Source organism: Corvus kubaryi, unplaced genomic scaffold (genome assembly GCF_017639235.1).
Source record: "Corvus kubaryi isolate FWS band 111438036 unplaced genomic scaffold, C.kubaryi_AGA036_p1.0 37357, whole genome shotgun sequence".
NCBI lineage: Eukaryota > Metazoa > Chordata > Aves > Passeriformes > Corvidae > Corvus > Corvus kubaryi.
The window spans coordinates 5,612,146-5,632,314 of record NW_024581117.1 but is presented as its reverse complement, the minus strand read 5'-3'; the positions used below and the strand labels follow the sequence as shown (position 1 = coordinate 5,632,314).

The 20,169-nt window shown below is 40.2% G+C and overlaps 1 protein-coding gene across 2 annotated transcripts in view; it reads right to left on the bottom strand.

Moving 5' to 3' along the window:
- Positions 1-19,328, bottom strand: part of TLE1 (TLE family member 1, transcriptional corepressor) — an 81,853-nt gene extending 62,525 nt beyond the window's left edge. For both annotated transcript variants that reach the window (XM_042033727.1, XM_042033728.1), the window contains exons 1-4: positions 19,207-19,328; positions 18,520-18,620; positions 16,861-16,924; positions 16,722-16,766 (exon numbers count right to left, since the gene is read on the bottom strand). In XM_042033727.1, coding sequence (XP_041889661.1) covers positions 16,722-16,766; positions 16,861-16,924; positions 18,520-18,620; positions 19,207-19,230 — 234 coding nt within the window. In that variant the 5' untranslated portion in view covers positions 19,231-19,328. The remainder of the gene's footprint in view (positions 1-16,721; positions 16,767-16,860; positions 16,925-18,519; positions 18,621-19,206) is intronic.
- Positions 19,329-20,169: the final 841 nt, after the last annotated feature.

The window sequence follows — 20,169 nt, the reverse complement described above, 5'->3', positions numbered from 1 at the left end:
TTGTCCATATTATTGGATCTTTCGACCCCAAGTCCCAAATATCTGAGCTACGCTGTAATAACACAGCATACACGACATCATATGGTAAGATAAAAGAATGCAACATCATGAGCATCACGTTATAATTACCTTCCAATGAAGGTCAGTTAGATGTTTTCTTTAATTTATTTTCTAAAAAAGAGGGCATAACCAACTTTCCTGCTTTCCACAGTAATCTTCCATTAAAATTATTGTCTCAATACTATCACACCTGACTTAATATCGGAACAGAAAAAAAAAAGTGTATTCCTCTTAGTTTGTCTTTACCAAAGCTGGCATCATTGATGACCATGTATGAACAGCAACCTTAATTCAGCAACAGCGCTAGGTAAACTTAAATGTACGTGCTATGAAATAAGTTTATTTTGAGATTTCTTGCTGTTGTTACAAATGCCAGATAAGAGATATCTACACGGAAAACTAAAATGCCTATTCTATTAATCATAAAAAGTCTGCTTGCATTTAAAAGGCAGTTTGCCTAATAGAGTTATTTCACACCATTTAAAGTACTTAAAATTATGTATCTACTATGCTATTTCACACACCTCCTGTTCACTGCCCTCAAATATTAAGTAAAAAATATTTTTATTCACAAACACATTAAAAAATATTTTTGTTGTCTAGGAAGTAGTGAAAGTTAGGTTTTAATGCACAATTCATGCAATTTTGCTGATCAAGAGTTGCAAGGGGTTGTTTTCAGAGTTGAGAAAAAGGGACATTTGTTACTTTAAATATAAATGCAACTGCTCAATAGACAGTGTACGTTTGCTTGTTAAGGTGAAACACCCTTGAGTACATACCCGAGTGCCTGTGAGTGTATACACATTCACTCTGGAAAGCAAAACCCCTTTCTGAAGGAGTCAAGGACAGTTCTGTTAACCAAGACTAGGTATCAGTAACTGGTGTCATTAGAGTACACCCCCAGACCTGGGGCTCGTGAATTTGAAAGTCTTAAAATAAAAGTACTTATCTCCTCTTTATAGAGGCCTTCGAATATAACATAACTATTACCTAACTGCTGATCTTGAGATATATAGAGAGGTCCTAAGGATGAATAAACAATGGAAACTTTGCAGAAAGCTGCTCAAACATAGACAAACACGACTAATTGCCCATGTTCTGTGGCTCCTTGGTAAAGCAGACTACAGAAGCCTGCATCTCTCATGAAAGTCCTCTGAGCTCTATGACAGCTCTTAGCAAAGCATCTGAAGTGCCCTTAACTGTTTGTGTTCTTAATGCAGAGCCTCTTGAATACATTCATTTTTAATAGAGAACTTGAGTGTGAGGCCCATCAAAGAATAACAAAACTACATCATTCACTGGTTCTTGCTGCTGTAATGATTGTCTTTTGATTTATTTGCAAATGACTAGCTTGTCAGACCCCTGACTGAAGTGCTACCCTCCTTTCTGAAGTATCATTAAAAATTAACATGAAGGAATTCAGCTGCATTTTGTAAAATTAAGTTGAGCTGATGGATTTTTTTCCCTTTCACTTCTGTAATTTTTTTGCCTCTGTTCCATTTAGGTAAGGACTTAAATGTTTTGACCTAACCATTGACAAACTCAAGTGTTTGTACTTAAGTTTGTCTTGCTCACTTGTTAAAAGTGAATTCTTAACATAATGACAAAGAACAAAGCAGCCAGACTAGTTACTAAATATAATACTCATTTAAACAATGCATTTTACTAAGGACTTAAGCTTGTTTGTATAATTGAACTTATTTTTCCTTCTGCATTGTTAAAAAAAGTATTGACCTGTTTCCTTTACAATAGGCTATTCCACGTAATTTTGCATTTTGATAGACTGTACTTTCCAAAGCTCCACGTAAGGTATCATACTTAAATCACCATGATTTCTTGAAAACAACGGATTTTTGCAATGAAATAGAAAGGAATTATAATACAAGTATCCAAATTCTATTTCACAGCATAACAAACACCCAAGTGTATTTTAGTTCTAATGTAAGAAGCCCTAGCTTATGGGAACCAGCATTTTAACTTCTGAATGAAGAACACAGACTTCCTCTGAGGAGAATTAGTTAATCTCCTTTCAGCTTCAGAGGTTTCAACAGGAATAATTTTGGGTTTGCTCCAACCAGTGTCTACCAATACCCCAGCAGTAATTTTAGCTATAGCATCCATGGTGATTTAAGGCAAAAATTAAATCTTAAAACACATTAGTTTTAACAACCACTTGTGCTGCAACAGCTGCTCTATTATTATTGCTGAGACTCCGCAAAGCTGTCCAGACTTTTTCAAAGGCGTGCTTAGCTAAAAACGTCCATTTTTTGTCAGAAGCTTGTTATTCTTTCTTGCACCGAACTTCCAGTATCACAAAGTTAGATCAGATCCGAAAGCACTCTATCACCAGTTCTGAAGGATGGGCTTATGTATCCTTATTTATTACATTTATGCCATTATTTTGATCCAATTTTGAAAATCAAATTTGTAATTAAATTCAGAAAAATACATCTTAGGAACAACGTGATTAAAAGTAAAGCAAAAAACCCAAAAGTTCTGATAATACCAAAGAAGCATGTCCTAATTCATTCCCTTCAAGCAAAAGAATCAGAGAATCAGCCTTTAATGCACAGAAAGGAATATGCTGTTAAAACACATTCATAAAAGCTTTACCAGGTGAGCACTCTTAAGCACTCTGCCTCCACTTACACTTTGAAGACTTAGAAAGCCAAGTACAACACTGAACTCCTCCTGGAAGGACAAAATGGACTTCCTGCCGTTTACAGCATGCGTTTACAGCATGTAACACAGTAATCCACTGGGAAGTAAAGGTCAATGTTGCACTTTTGGTCATTACTGAATCATTTGAGATTATCTGTGGTGGGGATGAGAAGAAAATCGAAGCCTATGAGAATGCTGCAAATGGCTTGATCTCAGCCCAATTTTCATCTCCATCTGTCTGTAAGGCATGTGAATAAAAGCCCTCTTTATGGGACATGCTTTACCATTTTTTTTAAACCCTGCTGCAAGCCAGACCTCATTCAAATACCCAAAGACTTGTGAAATGCAGTAAGAAACTATCTTTTAGTCTTGTGCTGAAGTTTAGTATCCATTTAATATTTTAATTTTTCCAACGGAATCATTCAAACAAGCAGTGCACTAAAATGACAAAGCTTTTATTCTTTTTGTGATCATCAAAAACAATAGAAAGCACACACATTCACAGAGCAATTGCAGAAAAAGAAGTATTTCACTGTGCTTAGCTTTCTGCATGCTTTGTTAGTACTTGCTAGCAAGACTCTAGCACCTCCAAAAATTTGTTGCTAAGAATTCAGGGGATCAGGGGATGTTGGAGATATAATTAAATTTCAAAACTTAAACACTCAAAAGCTTCAAATGATTAAGGCTAGCATTCTGTGAACTTTGCTGTTCATGAGTTATTGAATCCAGGTTGAGCACAGAGATATGCATATATTATGAATGCCCTTTTATTTAAAATTAATACACTACATTCCATTTTGGCAATGGCTGCAAAATAAAAATAAAAAAAATAAAAATAAAGGCAACATGCCATTTAAAAGTTTAGACCCCCATAGTATATCAATGTCAAACAACAGCGTGTCAAGCAAAGATTCAATTCAGGTAAGTGCCACTGCCAAATTTTCTTGTTCCCAGACGTGCTTTAAGATTATTTTATTGCTTAAAATTTAATTTGTTCCGACTTGCGTTTCCATGACAACGTTGGCTAACCCTGCAAATCATTTGGGTAATTGGATATCTTATCTTTCTATTGCTCTCAAATCCAATGATTCTGGAAGAACTGCAGCAGCCAATCAAATTTACAGGCCTCCTGAGTAATAGACTTGCACAAGTAGCCACATCCATCTCCCCTTTACTGCTATATTAACCAACCTGTGACAAACTGTGGAAGTCGGCCTTCCAACTGTATTTTAAATTATAAACACTGTCATCACTAATACTCTCACCAATAGGAAGGAATGGGAAGGTTTATTCTCAACAGATACTTGATATTCAAACTGTCAAGCAGCAATGGGTAGCATTCATTTCAACAACAGGAATAAACTGTATTTTGGGCATAAACTTCAGTTTCGTATGACACATCACTAATAAATACAGTTTTCCCTCTGCCCCACATAGGTACTACTCATTTTAATTGTGAGATCAGTCACGCACAAGATGATGATATTAAAATCCCAGAAGACTGGGATGAAAAATCTTTAGCAATGAAAAAAACCAAAACACTACCATATCGTAAGTGGGAGTGGGGAAAGGAAGTAGCAGAAATGTTAACAGAATAAAAACTTAAAATTATAAAGCCACAGAATGGTAAATAGTTTCCAAAGTGAAATTAGAGGGCTTTAATTCAGTACCTAAACTACTTTTACCTGATTCCTCTTAGATGTTCATTAAAATTACAGAAAGGTCACATTAATTTAAACATAAACTACATATGATACACAAGACAACAGCTACACTTGCCAAATATCTACTACAGATTTGGATCCCATTCAAGTATAAAGTGACTGGATATATTTCAGATGTCTAATTTCAATGTTTTATAATAATAGAGAGAGGCTGCTTGCAACTCTCAATGAACCACTGTACACAACTGCCCACCCCATTTACAGCTGTAAATCCTGTTGAAACAAAGCCAACTGGCAACAAAGAATCTTTTCTCAGGATGTCGAAGTGCTCCTTTCACATATCTTCACTATGTCAAGACTCTTCTTAAACTTGGCTAGAGGGCAGTTACCACATTTCTCCTTTAATCTAACTTCAGCCCATCTTGCTTAAGCACTTACAACTACAAAAGGTGTGTTTATCTAAATTTTAGTTCCATTGTTTAGTTTCCAAGCCTAAGCTAACCTTAAATACACACAGAAGTATTTAAATCTCTGAAGTGAGCACACAGCTTTGTTTTACTTTCAAGCTGTTTTCCAGGACACAGAGTTCCCACTTTAATTTAGATTCCAAGAGATGCTGAGCAAATCAAAGGCTGACTCCAATCCAGAAGAGGTCTTTGTCACCTTTGCCTCCAGGGACACAATTTCTTTGAACCATACTGGAGACATCTAGCGACCTGCCAAACACCTCAACAACTAGTCAGGCAGAAAACATTACTATAATACAAAATGGGAAGGGGCCAGCTTGGTAGACCACTATGTCAGGGAGCTAAATAAACTCACAGGAGGCATCCATCCGGTTGGAGAACAGCCCAAAGTATCAGGAGAACCAAGATGGGAGCAGAGATTTTTGTGAGAAACGTAAGCTATCAACGAATTCCCCTCTTCTCATCTGACTACACTCTAATGAGCTGTTATGGTGCTCTAGAAGCAGCATGGTCTCCAAAATTATCCAGCACGCTTTGCAGTATTACCTTTAAGGTCATTAAGAACTTGATTTACTCTGGACAACTGAGCAACACTGCATTACACAGTAACAAGAAGGAGACAAAGAGAACAGAAAAATTTTTTATGGTTTTTATGCACTTTTATCTTTCTGTAACTGCTACACTCCTACCAAGAAAGAGCCCCAGTGACTCATTTAGTTTAGGATGTTATTTCAAAACTACTTCCTATTTTGCTCTCACTGCCATAAACCACATTGGAATTTCTGCAAATATCTTTTCAGTACTTGTCACATTGAGCCACTTGATTGGGATGGCAGTAGAAAGTCAGAATTCTTACGCAGCTGGAGAAGTAACTGGAATAACAGAGTTTCTAAAATTTAGAGCATAAAGTTCCTCAAACCAAGCACATATGTTTACAGTATTCAAGTCAATAACAAAACTCCCAGTCAGGATTCTGTCCTTATCAACATTCAAGTAAGACTGTAACAGCAGTAGAACCTAGACCTTACTAGAATGATAAGCATGCCATACAACAAAAGAGACACTTTAAGACAAGGGTCTGAATTATGGGGGGTGGGGGGGAAATAATTACTATGCTACAACCAGACTTTAGAAAGAACTACCAAATTAAGCTTACCAAATAAGTCACATGTACTATTCTACCTTAAATATAGTTTCATCATTTTAAAATACTTAGTATATTCACAGCTCAGTTTTAAAAATCTATCAAGCCAGAAAAACAATTTAAACACTTATTCATATCAATGCTTCAGGTGCCATCAGGTGACTCACTAATGAATAACAAGTTAAGAGGATTGACAACTCCTTTGATATTAACGAGCAGAACTACCCACCACATAGGATTTGCAAGGAAGGAACTACCCACCACATAGAATTTGCAAGGAAGGTGAAAATAACGGATATTTTCACTGCGTGGGGGAAAAGGTTCGCAAATCTTTCAGCAAAACTTTGGGAACATGACACTAAATTCCTCACCCATTTTATTATTTTTTATATGTATTCTGTTGCTTACAGAATAGAAACAATAGTAAAGAGACCATCTAGATTGCATTCTAATAGACAAGAGCTGACTGAAACTGCCCAAACAGAAACAAATTCTATTAAGCCTGCAATCACTGCAGGATTTATAATGATTGGGAAAGGAAGGAAATGAAAACCAAGTAAAAGTTCAGAAAAGCATATGCCAACTGGTAAGGTCAGCTTTATAGGACCTGCTACTGATGAGGGAGATAAAACAGCATTAAGGAGAGAGGACATTTTCTTTTTGAAACAACATTAGGACATAGGGTGGCACACATGGAGGCAGAAGGGAGAGAAGAAAAACAGAAAGGATGGAATCGTGCCAAGAGACTAAATCCCAGATTCTTCACTGACTTCACACAAACAGGAAAGCATACATGAAGTGGAAACTAAATCCAGCAAGGCAGTGTAAACATAGACAGCACAAAAGCATATATGCCAGTAGTAAGAAACAGCTAAAGTAAAGCTTCTGCTTTCAGATTGGAATAGTAAGGTTTGATCCCCTCATTTAGAAAAAGAAAGATATGGTCAAGGACAGCAAGAAGGCCAGAAAGTCCATACTTTTTGCATGTATCTTAACTATATCAGAATCATTACAAATCATTTATTATAAATTACTAGTTATGTACAGTCAACACTGCAGCTTAAACAGCAAAGAAACATGAGAGGACTCCAAGTAAAATATCTTCATATTGACTAGGTCTGATGAAATACCAAAAGCACATTAGTGAATACTGAGCAGCTAGTGGACACCTTGCAGAACCTCAAAAGTCAAATGGATAGGAAACTATGAAAGGACAGTGCCTAACAAAACACAGTAAATGAAAGAGCAAAGACACTCTAGCTCATTACTCAAATTTAGGCATTAAAAAGCCTCTTATGCATAAAAATTTAAGTGAAACAGATTTAAACCACAGTTCAGGAATATTTTTCAGCAGAAAACATAAGAATTACACAAAGTCCAAAAAGGAAGAATAATTACAGATAAGAGAGGCAGATGATGTTAACATCTTTGCTAAGAATCTGACAGTCATAACGTTATTAGGAGCAACACTAGCAGCACAGCGAAAACTTCATGGGAACAAAACTGCTTGATTATTAAACCATGTATGGATAATTTTTTTTTTTTTGAAACTAAGGAGTTCTGCATTCATGATCAGCCCAGTATTTTTTAGTATTTCCTACTAACAAGCATAAAGATCTCTTAATTTACCCTAATCCTCAATTTGCAGTGAGTTTCAAGCTGAGAAAGACAGAATATGCTGGAGAATAGCTTCAGAACTCACTTTACAGTGAATGGAAAAATGGACTGAAAAGTAAAAAGAAGGACAGGGATAAAGGCGCATAGCATGCCTAGACAGGAACATAAAGGAAAGGAAATAATGGGCCTTAGGAATGAATCTCCTGGTCACAGAGGATCAGAAGTTGAACATAAGTCAATGGCATGCTGTTGCAAAAAAGGCCGCCACCCCAGTAAGCTGTATACTAAGTAAACCTTCTGTGCTACTCAGCACGGCATTTCCTCCCCTGCAGTACGGCACTGTACTTCAACGGGGTAACACCATTCAGAGAATGAACACTCGACTTTAGAGCTATGCAGCATGGCTCTGGATGGCAGGGGAATGATTTGCTCTCCTTCTTCAGGGTGAAGAAAATGCACAGTAAAGAGCTGAAGCTGCAACAGAGAAGACTGAAACTGTAACTGAAGAAGCACTTCAACAGCAAGGACATAAAAGCTATCTGTTACCTGAAGAACGTGAGCATTGCCACTACTGTTGATGTCTTTGCTAACAGATAGAACAAGCACCCTATCAGCAATGACACTGGTATAGCTGATCCTGCTAGGACGACACAGGGAGGCATTAGGTCCCTGCTAGAGATCTGATTCTACAGTTCATATTTCAGTTTGAAGAAACAACCTAAAAGCTTTCCATAGGTTTTGTTGAAAATTTTGCATTTGTTTAACTGACAATTTATAGTCAGCATTTGAGGCCACAGACAGCTAGTCTAGTTTACTGTCTGAAAAGTAATGGCTGGAAATCTTATAACCAGTCACAACAATTGAAACTCAGAATTACCTTATGTCCTTGCATCTTAAAGATAAATGTTTTACTTTTTTTTAACAAAACAAAAAACTTTGTTGTAAATATAAACTGTTGGGGCAAAAGTACAAAAGAAAGATCTTTCTGTAAGTCATTTTTCCCAAGAAAGTTTAGGGTTTTCATTCCTTCTTCCCAGCTTAATTCAAACCTCTGTACTTAAAGCTGAGATCATCATGTCTTGAAGCAGAAGGCATGGCATTTCAAGGGTTTTAGAACACTTAAACAAATTCATAAATAGGCAGATTTTCACATATCATAAAACCCCCCCTGTTTCAGATGTCCTTTCTTTTTCTTGAGCTAACAAAAGCAGGTTCTCATAGACTTAATACCTAATCAAAATGCAGCTGAACAAGCACACCCATTCTTGCTCCCCTTCTCCAAAATGAAAGGTATCCTTTGTTTTTCCTTGCTAATCCATAGAAGCCTTTAAAATGGCACAAATAGAGATGGCAGCATTTTGTTCTCTAAATCAATTTTTTCCTCAGCCATCAACTAGATGTTCCAGCACACAGAAAGATCAGTCCTTCCCTTCTAATTCAAAAATCCATACTACCATTGCCCTTGCAAACTGCTAAACAAGCAGTATCGGCAATGCACTTGTGTTCTGTAATATATTTACTGCAAATCCCACCGGCTTGCCTCCTAATGCAGTTTTCTATTGTGTCTGTTCTTGTCAATACACTGACTGGTCACCTTACAAGTAAGTTGCTTTGACCAACTATTTACACAAACATCAAAAAGCTTCAAGAGGAAGAAAAAAAGACCAAACAAAAAAAAAGAACATGCATGCTGCTGAGGGAGAGGGACAAAAAAAAAAATAAATCCAAAAACCCAAACCAACTAAGAAGTCTTAAACCAAAACACAAATTAACGTCAGTTTTCTGTTTTGTTATCACATAGCCAAAAAGGCTAGTTAGCTCTTCAGATCATGTAAGAAGTACAAAATACTTTCAGATAGGCAGCCCTGACACAAAGCTTACCTACCCCTCAAAGAACTTTAATCTGTAATTTAATCATCAGGGCTAATTTGTTCACAAAGAACAAATGTTCTGAAGAACATAAAGAAAAGGTGGGAGCAACTTAGCCAATCACCAATTAGTGACTAGAGTCTTCTTAAACACTCTGCAATTTCTCATTAGACACAGAATATTAACATCATAAAAATGTTCAGGGACACTCACCAAACACATTAATTTCCTGAACTGATTTCCCCGTACTAGAAAGTGTATTTTATAACTAGGCTTGCTAACAACTGAAATAATACTCAACACTCAAAACCAAAAAAACCCAAACAGCCCACCCTGATGCTTTCAAGATTCATGTAAAGCTATGGAAACAATACTGAAATCTCTAACTTGGAAATATAATCATAATACTTTCAGGTGAAATTAGAATGGAAAAAAGCTTATAGCATTATTTCACGGGGTTGTAGTATATTAAGGTTTTGTTTTGTTGCAGTTTTTTGTTTGTTTGTGCAGCACTAGGGCTTCTTTTTTAAAAGAGACAACCTCAGGAAATAACTGATTTTTAAGTCTAACCTGATTTAACTAGAGTTCGGTTAAGATTAAACTCAATTTCAGCAAGCTCTAATCTACTTTTCAATCACCTCCAGCACAATGCCAGAAACAGTTCACTGGTAGAGTTTCACAGGGGCTTTTGCTGCAATCTGTTTTACTAATATGATCAGCAGCAGAGCCTGGAAAAGACAGAAAGCGGTGGGGAAGAAAACTTGCTCCATAAAAGAATTAGAAAGAAAGTAAATACAAAGGCTTCAAGGAAGTAGAAATACATTATTTTATTCCATGGGAAAGTAAAAGCAATGGCTAAAGAATTGCAAAGAGACCTTACTAGAGTAAATGGGCAATGGAAACAATTGTACATAAACAAAATTTACACACACTAGGAGTAGACATCCCTAGCCATGTAAAATGATGGTTCCTGAGATTACAATTACCATTCATGAGCAAGAACTCAAATGTGAAAGGAATCTCCAGCAGTTCAGCATTTCATGGCAGTCAGAAGCAAAAACTTGGAAACTTAACCAAAGAAGAAATAAAAATTAAGAAAACAAACAAAAAGCATCCAGGAAACAGAAGAAGGTGGTAATACAAATCTCTGGTTCACCAGCATCCTGAGAACTGCATAGAGTTCTAGTTTCCTTATTTCAAAAGCCTAAGTTAAAAATTAGAATGGTTGAGTGAAAAGCAAGGAAAGTGATCAAAGAAAGCTACACAACTGTTTAAGCTGGGACTTCCCAGCCTGAAAAGGAGTCAACACAGATGGGCTGCAAGAGGTGTTAACATATTGACTGCATTGCAACTGCAGCTAGGCATCAACAGCTTCTGTCCTGAAAAGCAGCAGCCATCAAATAAAGACAGTGGAAACCAGGTTCAAAGCAAACAAAGGTTCGGAGTTGTCCTAAAGCAGGAACAACCTTCTCCACAACACAGCACAGCAATGGTGGAAACACACTAGAAAGCAGTTTTGCAGAGGAGGGCTCTGGAGAACAAGCTGAATATGCATCAGGCCCACACTCATGTGCTGATGAAGGCCACACCTCATATGAGGACACAGTATAATGACTGTAATCAACTGGCTGGTTGAAACAATTCCCCTTTCTGTTCCCCCTGTCTGGCAAGAAGGAAGATGTTGCTAAACTGGAGTAAGTCTCTAAGTGTCACCAATAAGGTGATCAGGCAATCAGAGCATACATCATACCAAGGAGAAAATAGATTTGATCAGCTTCAAGATGAAGCAGAGTAACAAGACCTCATTACTGACAAAGAAGTGATTATGGAGAGGACTATGTCAGCTCCTTCTTAGACGTGCACAATAGAAGAACAAAAGGCACACAGTGATTACCAGTGCGGAAAGGCAAACTCCCAGTTGGCAAGGATAAAATTCTTCAGCATAAGGGCAGGTCAAACACTAGTAAGCGTTGTCCTGACATGTCACGCAATATTACCTCCAGAAAGCTATTTCAAGTAGAAATTTGATACTTAGAAGAACACGGGTTGCAAATTCAGCTTGACTATGGGACCAACTTGCAAGAACTTTAAAAGCCATAGCCTACATGTAATCACAAGGACTAATCTGTTAAACTAGATGGTTTGACAATTAAATGCTGACAAAATTATGAATTCTCCCCGCCTTTGTTTTTCCCCTGAGAGGAACTATGTGAGCAACTATTGTTCAAATACCTACACGAAAGAGTCCAATTAAGAAGTGTGATGCAGAAGGTGACAATAGTAGTGTTTGACATAATTGCCATTAGATATCCCTAAATCTTACCCCAAGTGGAAAAGTAATTTCACTTGTTCCATTCAAAGCTGTTATCATTTTGAAAGTAGGTGCAGTTTTCTGATAAGTGCCAGTAGACCCAAAATTTGCTCTAAAGGCTTTTACTGTATGCCAGTGGTGATCTATCAAGCCTAAAGGATCCTGATTTTCCATTCTGCACAGGAGACACTGCAATTTTAGCACTTTGCTACAAACATTTAAGTAGAGAGAGCAGAAAGGCAATTCAAATGCTCAGCTTGATTTGGCATAACAACCAGCAGACAGAGAAAAACCATTAAGCTTTCCCCACGGAATCTCTTGTGACAAAAGGATATTGCACATTCACAAAGCATCTCCCTCTTACTCTTCACCTTACCCCGAAAGTTACCAGGACTTTTTTTTCCCTTTCCTCCAACTGAGCAGATACACAAAGTACATCAACAGACATGTGGCAATGCAAGCTCCAGCAACGCAAGGGATGTCTAACAATGTAGCTGGTAGAAATAGTGTTCCTCTCTCCAGCTCTGTGAGGAACCTGAAATCTGGTAGACTAAGTCTAAAATGAGAGACGATCAGGAACTATGTAACATATGTACAGTGTTTACACTGTGACACACTTTTGAATTAAGTTCTATATGGAACTGACATAATAGATGGTATCTGACAACATGGTTATGTGAAAGCCACATGGAGATGTACTTCACAGTGCCCTGAATCTGTCAGATAATTCCTTCACAATAATGCTGGCCTCGAGCTTGAAACATGGTTCAAAAGTCATGTAAGTTAAAGTAATTATTCCAGTTTCTTCTTTCAAACTAGCAACTCTATTTGTGGTTGAAATGGCTAGGCTGCTGACACAACTGTGTTCATTTAGAAACCAAATATTTGTAGAATAAGTACAATTTTTAGAGAGAAAAATACTGTCACAATCCTACCATTTTCTCTTTTAAATAACAACAATTTTTGCATGTCTTTTTTGGCTGCGCCAACTGTAAAATGCTCTTGAAACATTCACTGCACACCACCAAAACCTTAAGGAGTTTTTCAATCCAGTAATTAAAATGTAGGAAAAAAGAAAAAAATTAATTTATCTTTAAATCCCTTTCAACAGCAAAGCCATCCTTCTCAGGAGCTGTAGAGAGCTAACTAAGCTCCTTAATTCCCTTCTGTTTAACCCACTCCTGAAGACTGATGCTCTAATGAGATATCATTAGACGACTTTGTCCTTTGCTGTAAAGCCTTAGAAATGATTCCATGGAACAGTCCAGGATAAAACGGATGTGTGACTCTTGTACAACTGGTTAATGCAATGCAGGTTTGGAGTTTGTGTACTTTTCTACAACAGGCAAGCTACTGAATGACAGGTCTACCTCCAGGCAGGTCACAGAGATCAAAAAGACCCACCCAAAGAGAAGGAAACCTTGCCATAACTGTTGGGATAGCAGAAACCCAGACACTGTAGTAGTTTATAAGTCTAGCACCTGGTTCAGCACTGATGAATTTTTTTTCCTTTGGCTGCCTGCCAATGAACAAAAGATAATCTTGCACCTAACCAATCTAGACATTAAATGCACAGGAAACCTTATCTTCTGACTTATGACAGAAGATGACAAGCAGAGCTGGGGAAAATAAAGACACACTGCCCTAGGAGCCCAGGGCAGCAACTCTAAGTACAGCAGGATTTTTAACACCCAACCGGCTCTTCATCTGGGCACTAGCAGTTGGTTCATCTGCTTTGCCAGCCACAGATGTCACATTGGGGAAAATCTCACTTGGACAATATAATACAGAAAAGAAACTTAAGACCACACAATGTTCTTATTCATTCTGTCTTGACACATATAAAAACAACACCTAAATCAACCTACATCTACCTAAACAAATCCTCAGGTGGTTGTTTCTGTTTCAGGAATGCCAAACTTGGTCAGTAACTATTCACCTTAAAATAATTTCTAAGAACACCGCGTAAGTGTCTACATAAAACATGCTCTTAAGAAAAATCTTTTAAATTCTTTAACTAAAGAAGTTTAAAAACCTACACAGAAAAAGAAGGAAACAAAACAAACCCAAATCTAAACCAGACACAAATGTGTCAAAGAGATTATTTCCTGACCACTGTTCAGCCAGCAGACTGAAATGCAGCAGCACCTTGATTTAAGCACACATCATGCAGTTAAACACTGCGAAGTGCCAAAGGTAGATTTGTGAGGGAAGCCTTACCATGGCCATTTCTGGATTTAAATGCAACATATTCAACTGGAAGGCTCTGCCAGTAGAGCTGTTTGTGCATGCAAAGTTCACTTCAGTTAAGTCCGTTTATAACAACATTCTAGTCTTGACTAACTTTATTTTAGTTAAATTATAATAGATTACTGAATTAAATGAAGACAGAACTGCTGACACAAATCCATCAGTACAAGAACTCAAATTCATTTACATGCAGGCTAACTGCAAGTACTTCATTTTATCTAAGTGACTGTACCTTAACGGTGATGTACACACCAGACTCCATAAATAAGCTCTGCTGCAGCGTAATTTTATTTTTCAAACAGCAGCCCAAGCAGTCTGAAGAGTTTCACACAGAGCAAGTACAGCATCCAAACAGGAGGAAGACCTTAAAAATGTTAACGTTTGTTCACTGGAAAGTTTCCCCATCACTGCATTTTCCAGTAACAAAGATGTTGTCAGAAATGACAATTTTTTGTGTCCCCTGATGATGCCTTGCTAGCATTTGGTTATAAGCCATAAAGCAGGAATAATTTCAGCCTGTCAGGAGTCTAGCTAATGCCCAGTTTCCCCCTAGAGAGAATTCCTGTCAAACGTAATGAGAGCTCCAAAGGCCCTTTCTACAACATAATGAGCACTTAGGCCATGCTGGTGATCAGCCAGCAAAATGCATCAATTTGAGCCTGGCTACACCCATGGGGGTGGACGTCACCAGTTAATAAGAATTATGATTACTATCTGTCAAAAGCCTCCTCAGAACTTATCGTTAGCAGTGGAAATTCAGAAGAATGTCATTGTTAGGCTTTTTTTTTTTTTTTGCTTCCTGTAATCTAAGGCCACCTACATACTGTACTGCAACACCATTTGGCATCCTCACTGCAGGCATCTAAATCAATAGCCTTTAACATGAAGGTGCTACTTTTACTAGAAATTAGAATTACTTAACATGTAAAAGCATAGTATCTGAGACTCACATCCAGAGAAATGTGTTTATGCCTTCAAAAACCTATTCATAACAGCACACACAAAGCAAGTGTGCACTATTCTCCCCAGCTGCAACTAACAGAGATATATAATGCTCGGTCATAAATCTTAAACACTTGCGAAGTATCACTGCCTACAGGGTACATAATTCTAACTGCCATACATACAGAACATTAAACCTTTACACATATGTTAAGGTCAAAGTGGAAACCTTAGCTCTCACACAACTTAATTCTGTGGGTTTAAATGATTTTATCTGAAGTTAATTCCTAGTACAGAAACTGAAATCACATATTCTCTTCAAAGATCTCCTGAAAATAACATCCATTTTGCAGCAAATGAGCTTCCTATACAGATACTGGCTTCCTCACAGGTTACAGTATGCCAAGAAGTTGTTGAAGAGAAAAAATGTAAGAAAAAAAAATCTCAGAAACACAAAGCTATGAAAAGTCACCTCAAAGGAAAACTGACATTATTCTAAAACACAAGCCACAAGAAAATTAGTTAAGCTACACTACATAACCAAGTCAAACACTAAGCTTACTGTTCCATCTGGTTATGTGGTACACTATTAAAAAAAAAAAAAAAAAAAAAAAGAGGTTGTCATGATACTACTTCTTTTAATGACATTTTGAATTGAAACAAGCATATCGCCAAAACCCAAAAGAACACCTACCCAGATTTGCAGATAGAAAACTATCATGGAATTACAATGCCACCTTACCAAATATAATATTCTTAGGGAAAAACAAAACAAACAACAAAAAAAATCAAAGAGTTCAGAGTTATAAAAGCAAAATTCAACTCCGTAATTCACTTGCTTAATGAATGTCTTTGAATATACTGAAGATCTGAAGCCTGAACTAATCAATTTCTTCGCTGTGCCCTAGCCGGTCAGCCATGCTCTTTAATTTAATGAAACAAGAGTTTTAGATGAAATAGCACATACACATCAAGAAAGAATTGTATTGTTGCACTTTGAAATGTGTCCAACTGTGCAACTTCATCTAATGATAATTTTTTTAAGAGGCCATCGATTTCTGAAAGACTTATTGTACTAGCATCTTGATGAAAAAGTGAATGTCAGCATATCTACAGAATACTTACACCCTGCCATTAATGCTTTATTTGGCAGACAATGACTACTCAATTGAGGGTCCTCTGAGCTGTGCAATCATTTAGCTTTTCTTCTCTTATGAGGTCCTTAGTGTCTTGTTCCAGTTCAATACTCTTTTTATTCGCCATTATAGTTGCCATAAGCGTGAATTTTATGGGAACTTGCAAACTCATAGTCATAACTAGAGCTTTCCAAGTCACTAATCTCTTCATACCTTTATAAGGCAAGGATTTGCGTAACTATGACTACATATGCTACACAGACATAAGATCAGTTCTACACATCACAGCCTCTACCGCTAACAAAACAAACAAAAAAACCCAACCCAAAAAAACCCAACCTTGTAAAGTACCGAACTGCATTTTTAAAACCACAGACCTTCCCTATTTATGCCAAAGTTTCTCAGGACCAATACCAAAAAGGCATTTAACCTAATCTACACCTCATCTGACAGGAGGTAGGCAAAGGTCTACTAATCAGGCTACAAATCAGGCTATTGATTCAGACACGATACAGTCATCTGAGCATAAACAGCAGAGCTACATTTAAATACACCAGACAGACTGCAGATTTTGTGGCTTAAAAAAACAAAATGTCTTACCTGTTTGTGCATTTCAATGTTTAATCCATACGACATTTCATAGTACTGCAAATAAATGAGCATACATTATTTTCTTATGCTGATGAACGTTGCATTAGGAGATATTTACTGAAATAAAGATAGAACCAAATATACTTACCATCACATAATGCCTCTGCATTTCCGTCTTTTCGCTTGCCAGCTTCTCACATTCCAATTTAAGGCTACAAAATAGATCATGCTTTAATGTAACATGTCATTTTTTTGACATCTACCCACTCTATTTGTATTTTGACAGAAGCTGCTAATTAAAAAAACCTCAAACTAACTTACAATGTAGAAAGACTTAATTCATACTTCAAATAAAAAGTCTGAAGAGGAAACGTAAAGAACTTTTCATGGGTGCTCTATGAGGCCTGAACTATCTCCAGAATCTAAACATATCCACCTTCATAATTTGACAAAGAGCTGCTATTAAGTGCTACAACTTACAAGTTAGAACAGGATATTAATTTCTCTGAAGTACTTCTCAGGAGTAAAATAGATAAAATAGAGGCATTTCTTTCTACACAGTATTTAGTAAATTACTGCGAAGAAACATCACTCCCATTTACAGTTACAGCTTGAGTATAATTCTTAACTTAAATACACTCTAGCAAATGCTACCTTGCCCAGTGCTTGAAAACTGGTAACTCTGACTATCATTTACTGGCAAGTTTCCTTTCCATTTTTGTTTTCATAAACAAAAGTAAGTTGCATTTGGCACTTGCACATCTCATCACAAACAGTGGTATAATTCTGACTACTTTCACTGAGAGCCTCAACATTCCCTTTGTTTTCTACCAAACTGATTTTTTTTTTAAATGATACTTGTGAGCATCCTATGGAACAGTTAGTGTGCAAGCAGTATTTTTCACTTTAAATTACAATACTGGATGTTTAGAGTTTACACTGTATTTCTTAAGGAATAAATAGCTTAAACAAGTTAATGATTTTTGATAAGACCACACTATCATAGGTAAAGGAAGAGGAATCGTAACTAAAAGCAAGCAATTCTCAAGTGGGAAACCCATAAAGCTTTTACTTCTCTCCAATTATTCCAGGTGCACGTAAGTATAAAATTAAGGAAGATTAATGCTCCTTAACACCAGTTGCCCAGGGTCAAAAGGACCTGTACACTAAATCTCTGAAAGGACGTCAGCAGCAAGCACACACACACCACAAAGGTGAAGAGCAGCACAGCAACGACGAGCGCATCCCACGGCTTCCATGGATTCTGGCAAACTTTTTGTTACTACTCCAAGTACTTGTGTGCTTTAACCGTCCTCCCTGGCTCTTAACCACAGGACGCTGGCGTTTTACTAATTTTTGCATTAACGCCACACACAAATAAGCAAACAAGAGAAGTATCCTCTTTAACGCGCTGTGCCACAGAATTTGAGGAGGTCTTCCCTTGATATACTGAAATGACCCCTCCACATACAGGTTCCCAAGACATACTATATATATTTTTCGAGTGCACAGAGGTGCCGAACTGTCCAGCTTCGACGCCACCACCGTTTCGCAGCTGCCCGGGGAGCACGGGCCCGCGCAGGGCAGGGCTGTGTCCCCGTTCGTGCCCCGTCCACCCGGCAGCCCCCACCCCCACCGCGGACCGGGGCTGTCCACGCTCCCCTCATCGGCCCGTCGGGGTCTCTCGGCGGGGCTCTGCCGCGCCGCCGCACGCCACCGCCTGGACGCGGCCGTTCGCTGCAGCCCCCCGCGTCCGGCCGAGGACCGGGCGGTAGTCTCTGTTCCGGGGCGGCCCGCCGGCGCTCACCTGTGGTACTGCGCCTGAAGGAACTGGAACTCTTCTTTGATGCGGTCCAGCGACTCCGGGATGGTGAATTTGAAAGGCTGACCCGCAGCCTGGTGCGGGGTCTGGCGCGGTGGCGGCACGGGAGAGAGATGCACGTTCAGACATCGCGCGGCCGCCCAGCGGGGAAGAGGAGGCGGCGCTGCCCATCGCGGCCGGGCCGGAGGGATGGAGAGAGCGGCCGGCGCGGTCCGCCCCCGCCCCGGGGCGCTGCGCACTTGTTACCCACCTTCCCGTCCCTCATCTGCGGTGGGGCCGAGGTTACCCGCACTCCAGCTCCGACCCACCCGCTCCTGCCGCCGCCGTCTACACGAAAGCGGGGCGTGCCGGCTCCTCCCCGCCGACCCCCGCCGCGGAGGCACAGCCAGCCCCATTCCGAGCGCCCTGTTCGCCGGATGTTGCCCGGCCCGGCGGCGACCCCCCGCCATCATTCCCAAGGCAAATAAGTTGCCCACGCAATAAAAAGTAGAGAGGGCCGCTCCGGCAGGCAGGATGGAGCCGCTACACTGCGGAGGGAACGAACTTGTGAGGGCGCCTTCCTCTCCCTCCCCCCAGCTCTAGCCGAGTAAGCGAGCCAAAGGTACGCTCCGGACCGCCCGGCCCTCGCCCCGCGCCCCTCACCCGCGGAACGGCGGCCCCAGTCGTACTTACAGGGTGCCGGCTCTGGGGGAACATGGCTCCGGCCGCGGCGGGTCTCCCTGGCAGCGCGGTTCTCGCGGCGAGACTCCCCGCCCTGCCCCGGCTTCACACTGGGAGCGCCAAGGGGACAGGAGCGGCGGCACCCGCCGACCGCCTTCCCTCCGCCGCCGCGGGCAGGAGCGGGGCGAGGCGCGGCTCAGTGCCCCCGCCGCGGGGACATCCCCCAAACGCGGCGTCTTTTGTTGCTGTCGTTCCGAGGTGGGCTGAAGGTGGCCGGGAAAGGCGGACGGGCCGCGCTTGGGACGGTCACCACCGCTCCGCGCTCCTTCGGCGGCGCGTCGACCGGCGGGCGGCGCCCGCAACGCCCGGGCGCGGCGGGACGGGACCCGACGGGGCGCAGGGGGGTAGGCAACAGCCGCCCCTCAGCGGGAGTGAATAATCCCCTTCACGGACTCGCAAGTCGTCGATGCGATTGTAAGGCCGGAAACCCCGAGCGGAGGCGACTCCTCTCTCCACTTCTGCCCCTTGTCAAAAGGGGAAAATCCAGCCTGAGAAAGCGGGACGTAGTGTCAGCGACAGGACGGTCGCAAGCCGAGGGGCCGAAAGAAAGTGTCCAGGGAGGGACGCGCTGCTCCCAGGCGTCGGCGGAGGGGTCAAACCACCAGCAAGACACAGAGCGATGAACAAGGGAGAAAGGCAGGAGGAGGAGGAAGGAGGCGGGCGGGAGCTCTTGCACAGCCGTCCCCGATCGGAGCAGCTCCAATAGCACATGCACGAAACACTGGAGGACAGAGGAAAGGGTACCACACAGGCAGCAGAGACTCTTCCGTTAGTTGCAAAGAAGTCCCTAGGACAAAAGGAAAGCAAACCCCTCAAGATGCTCGCTGGCCTTAGCGTCCAAGCAACCAGCCCCGTTGGGGAAGATTCGGGGAAGAAAAAAAAAAAAAAAAAAAAAAAAAAAAAAAAAAAAAAAAG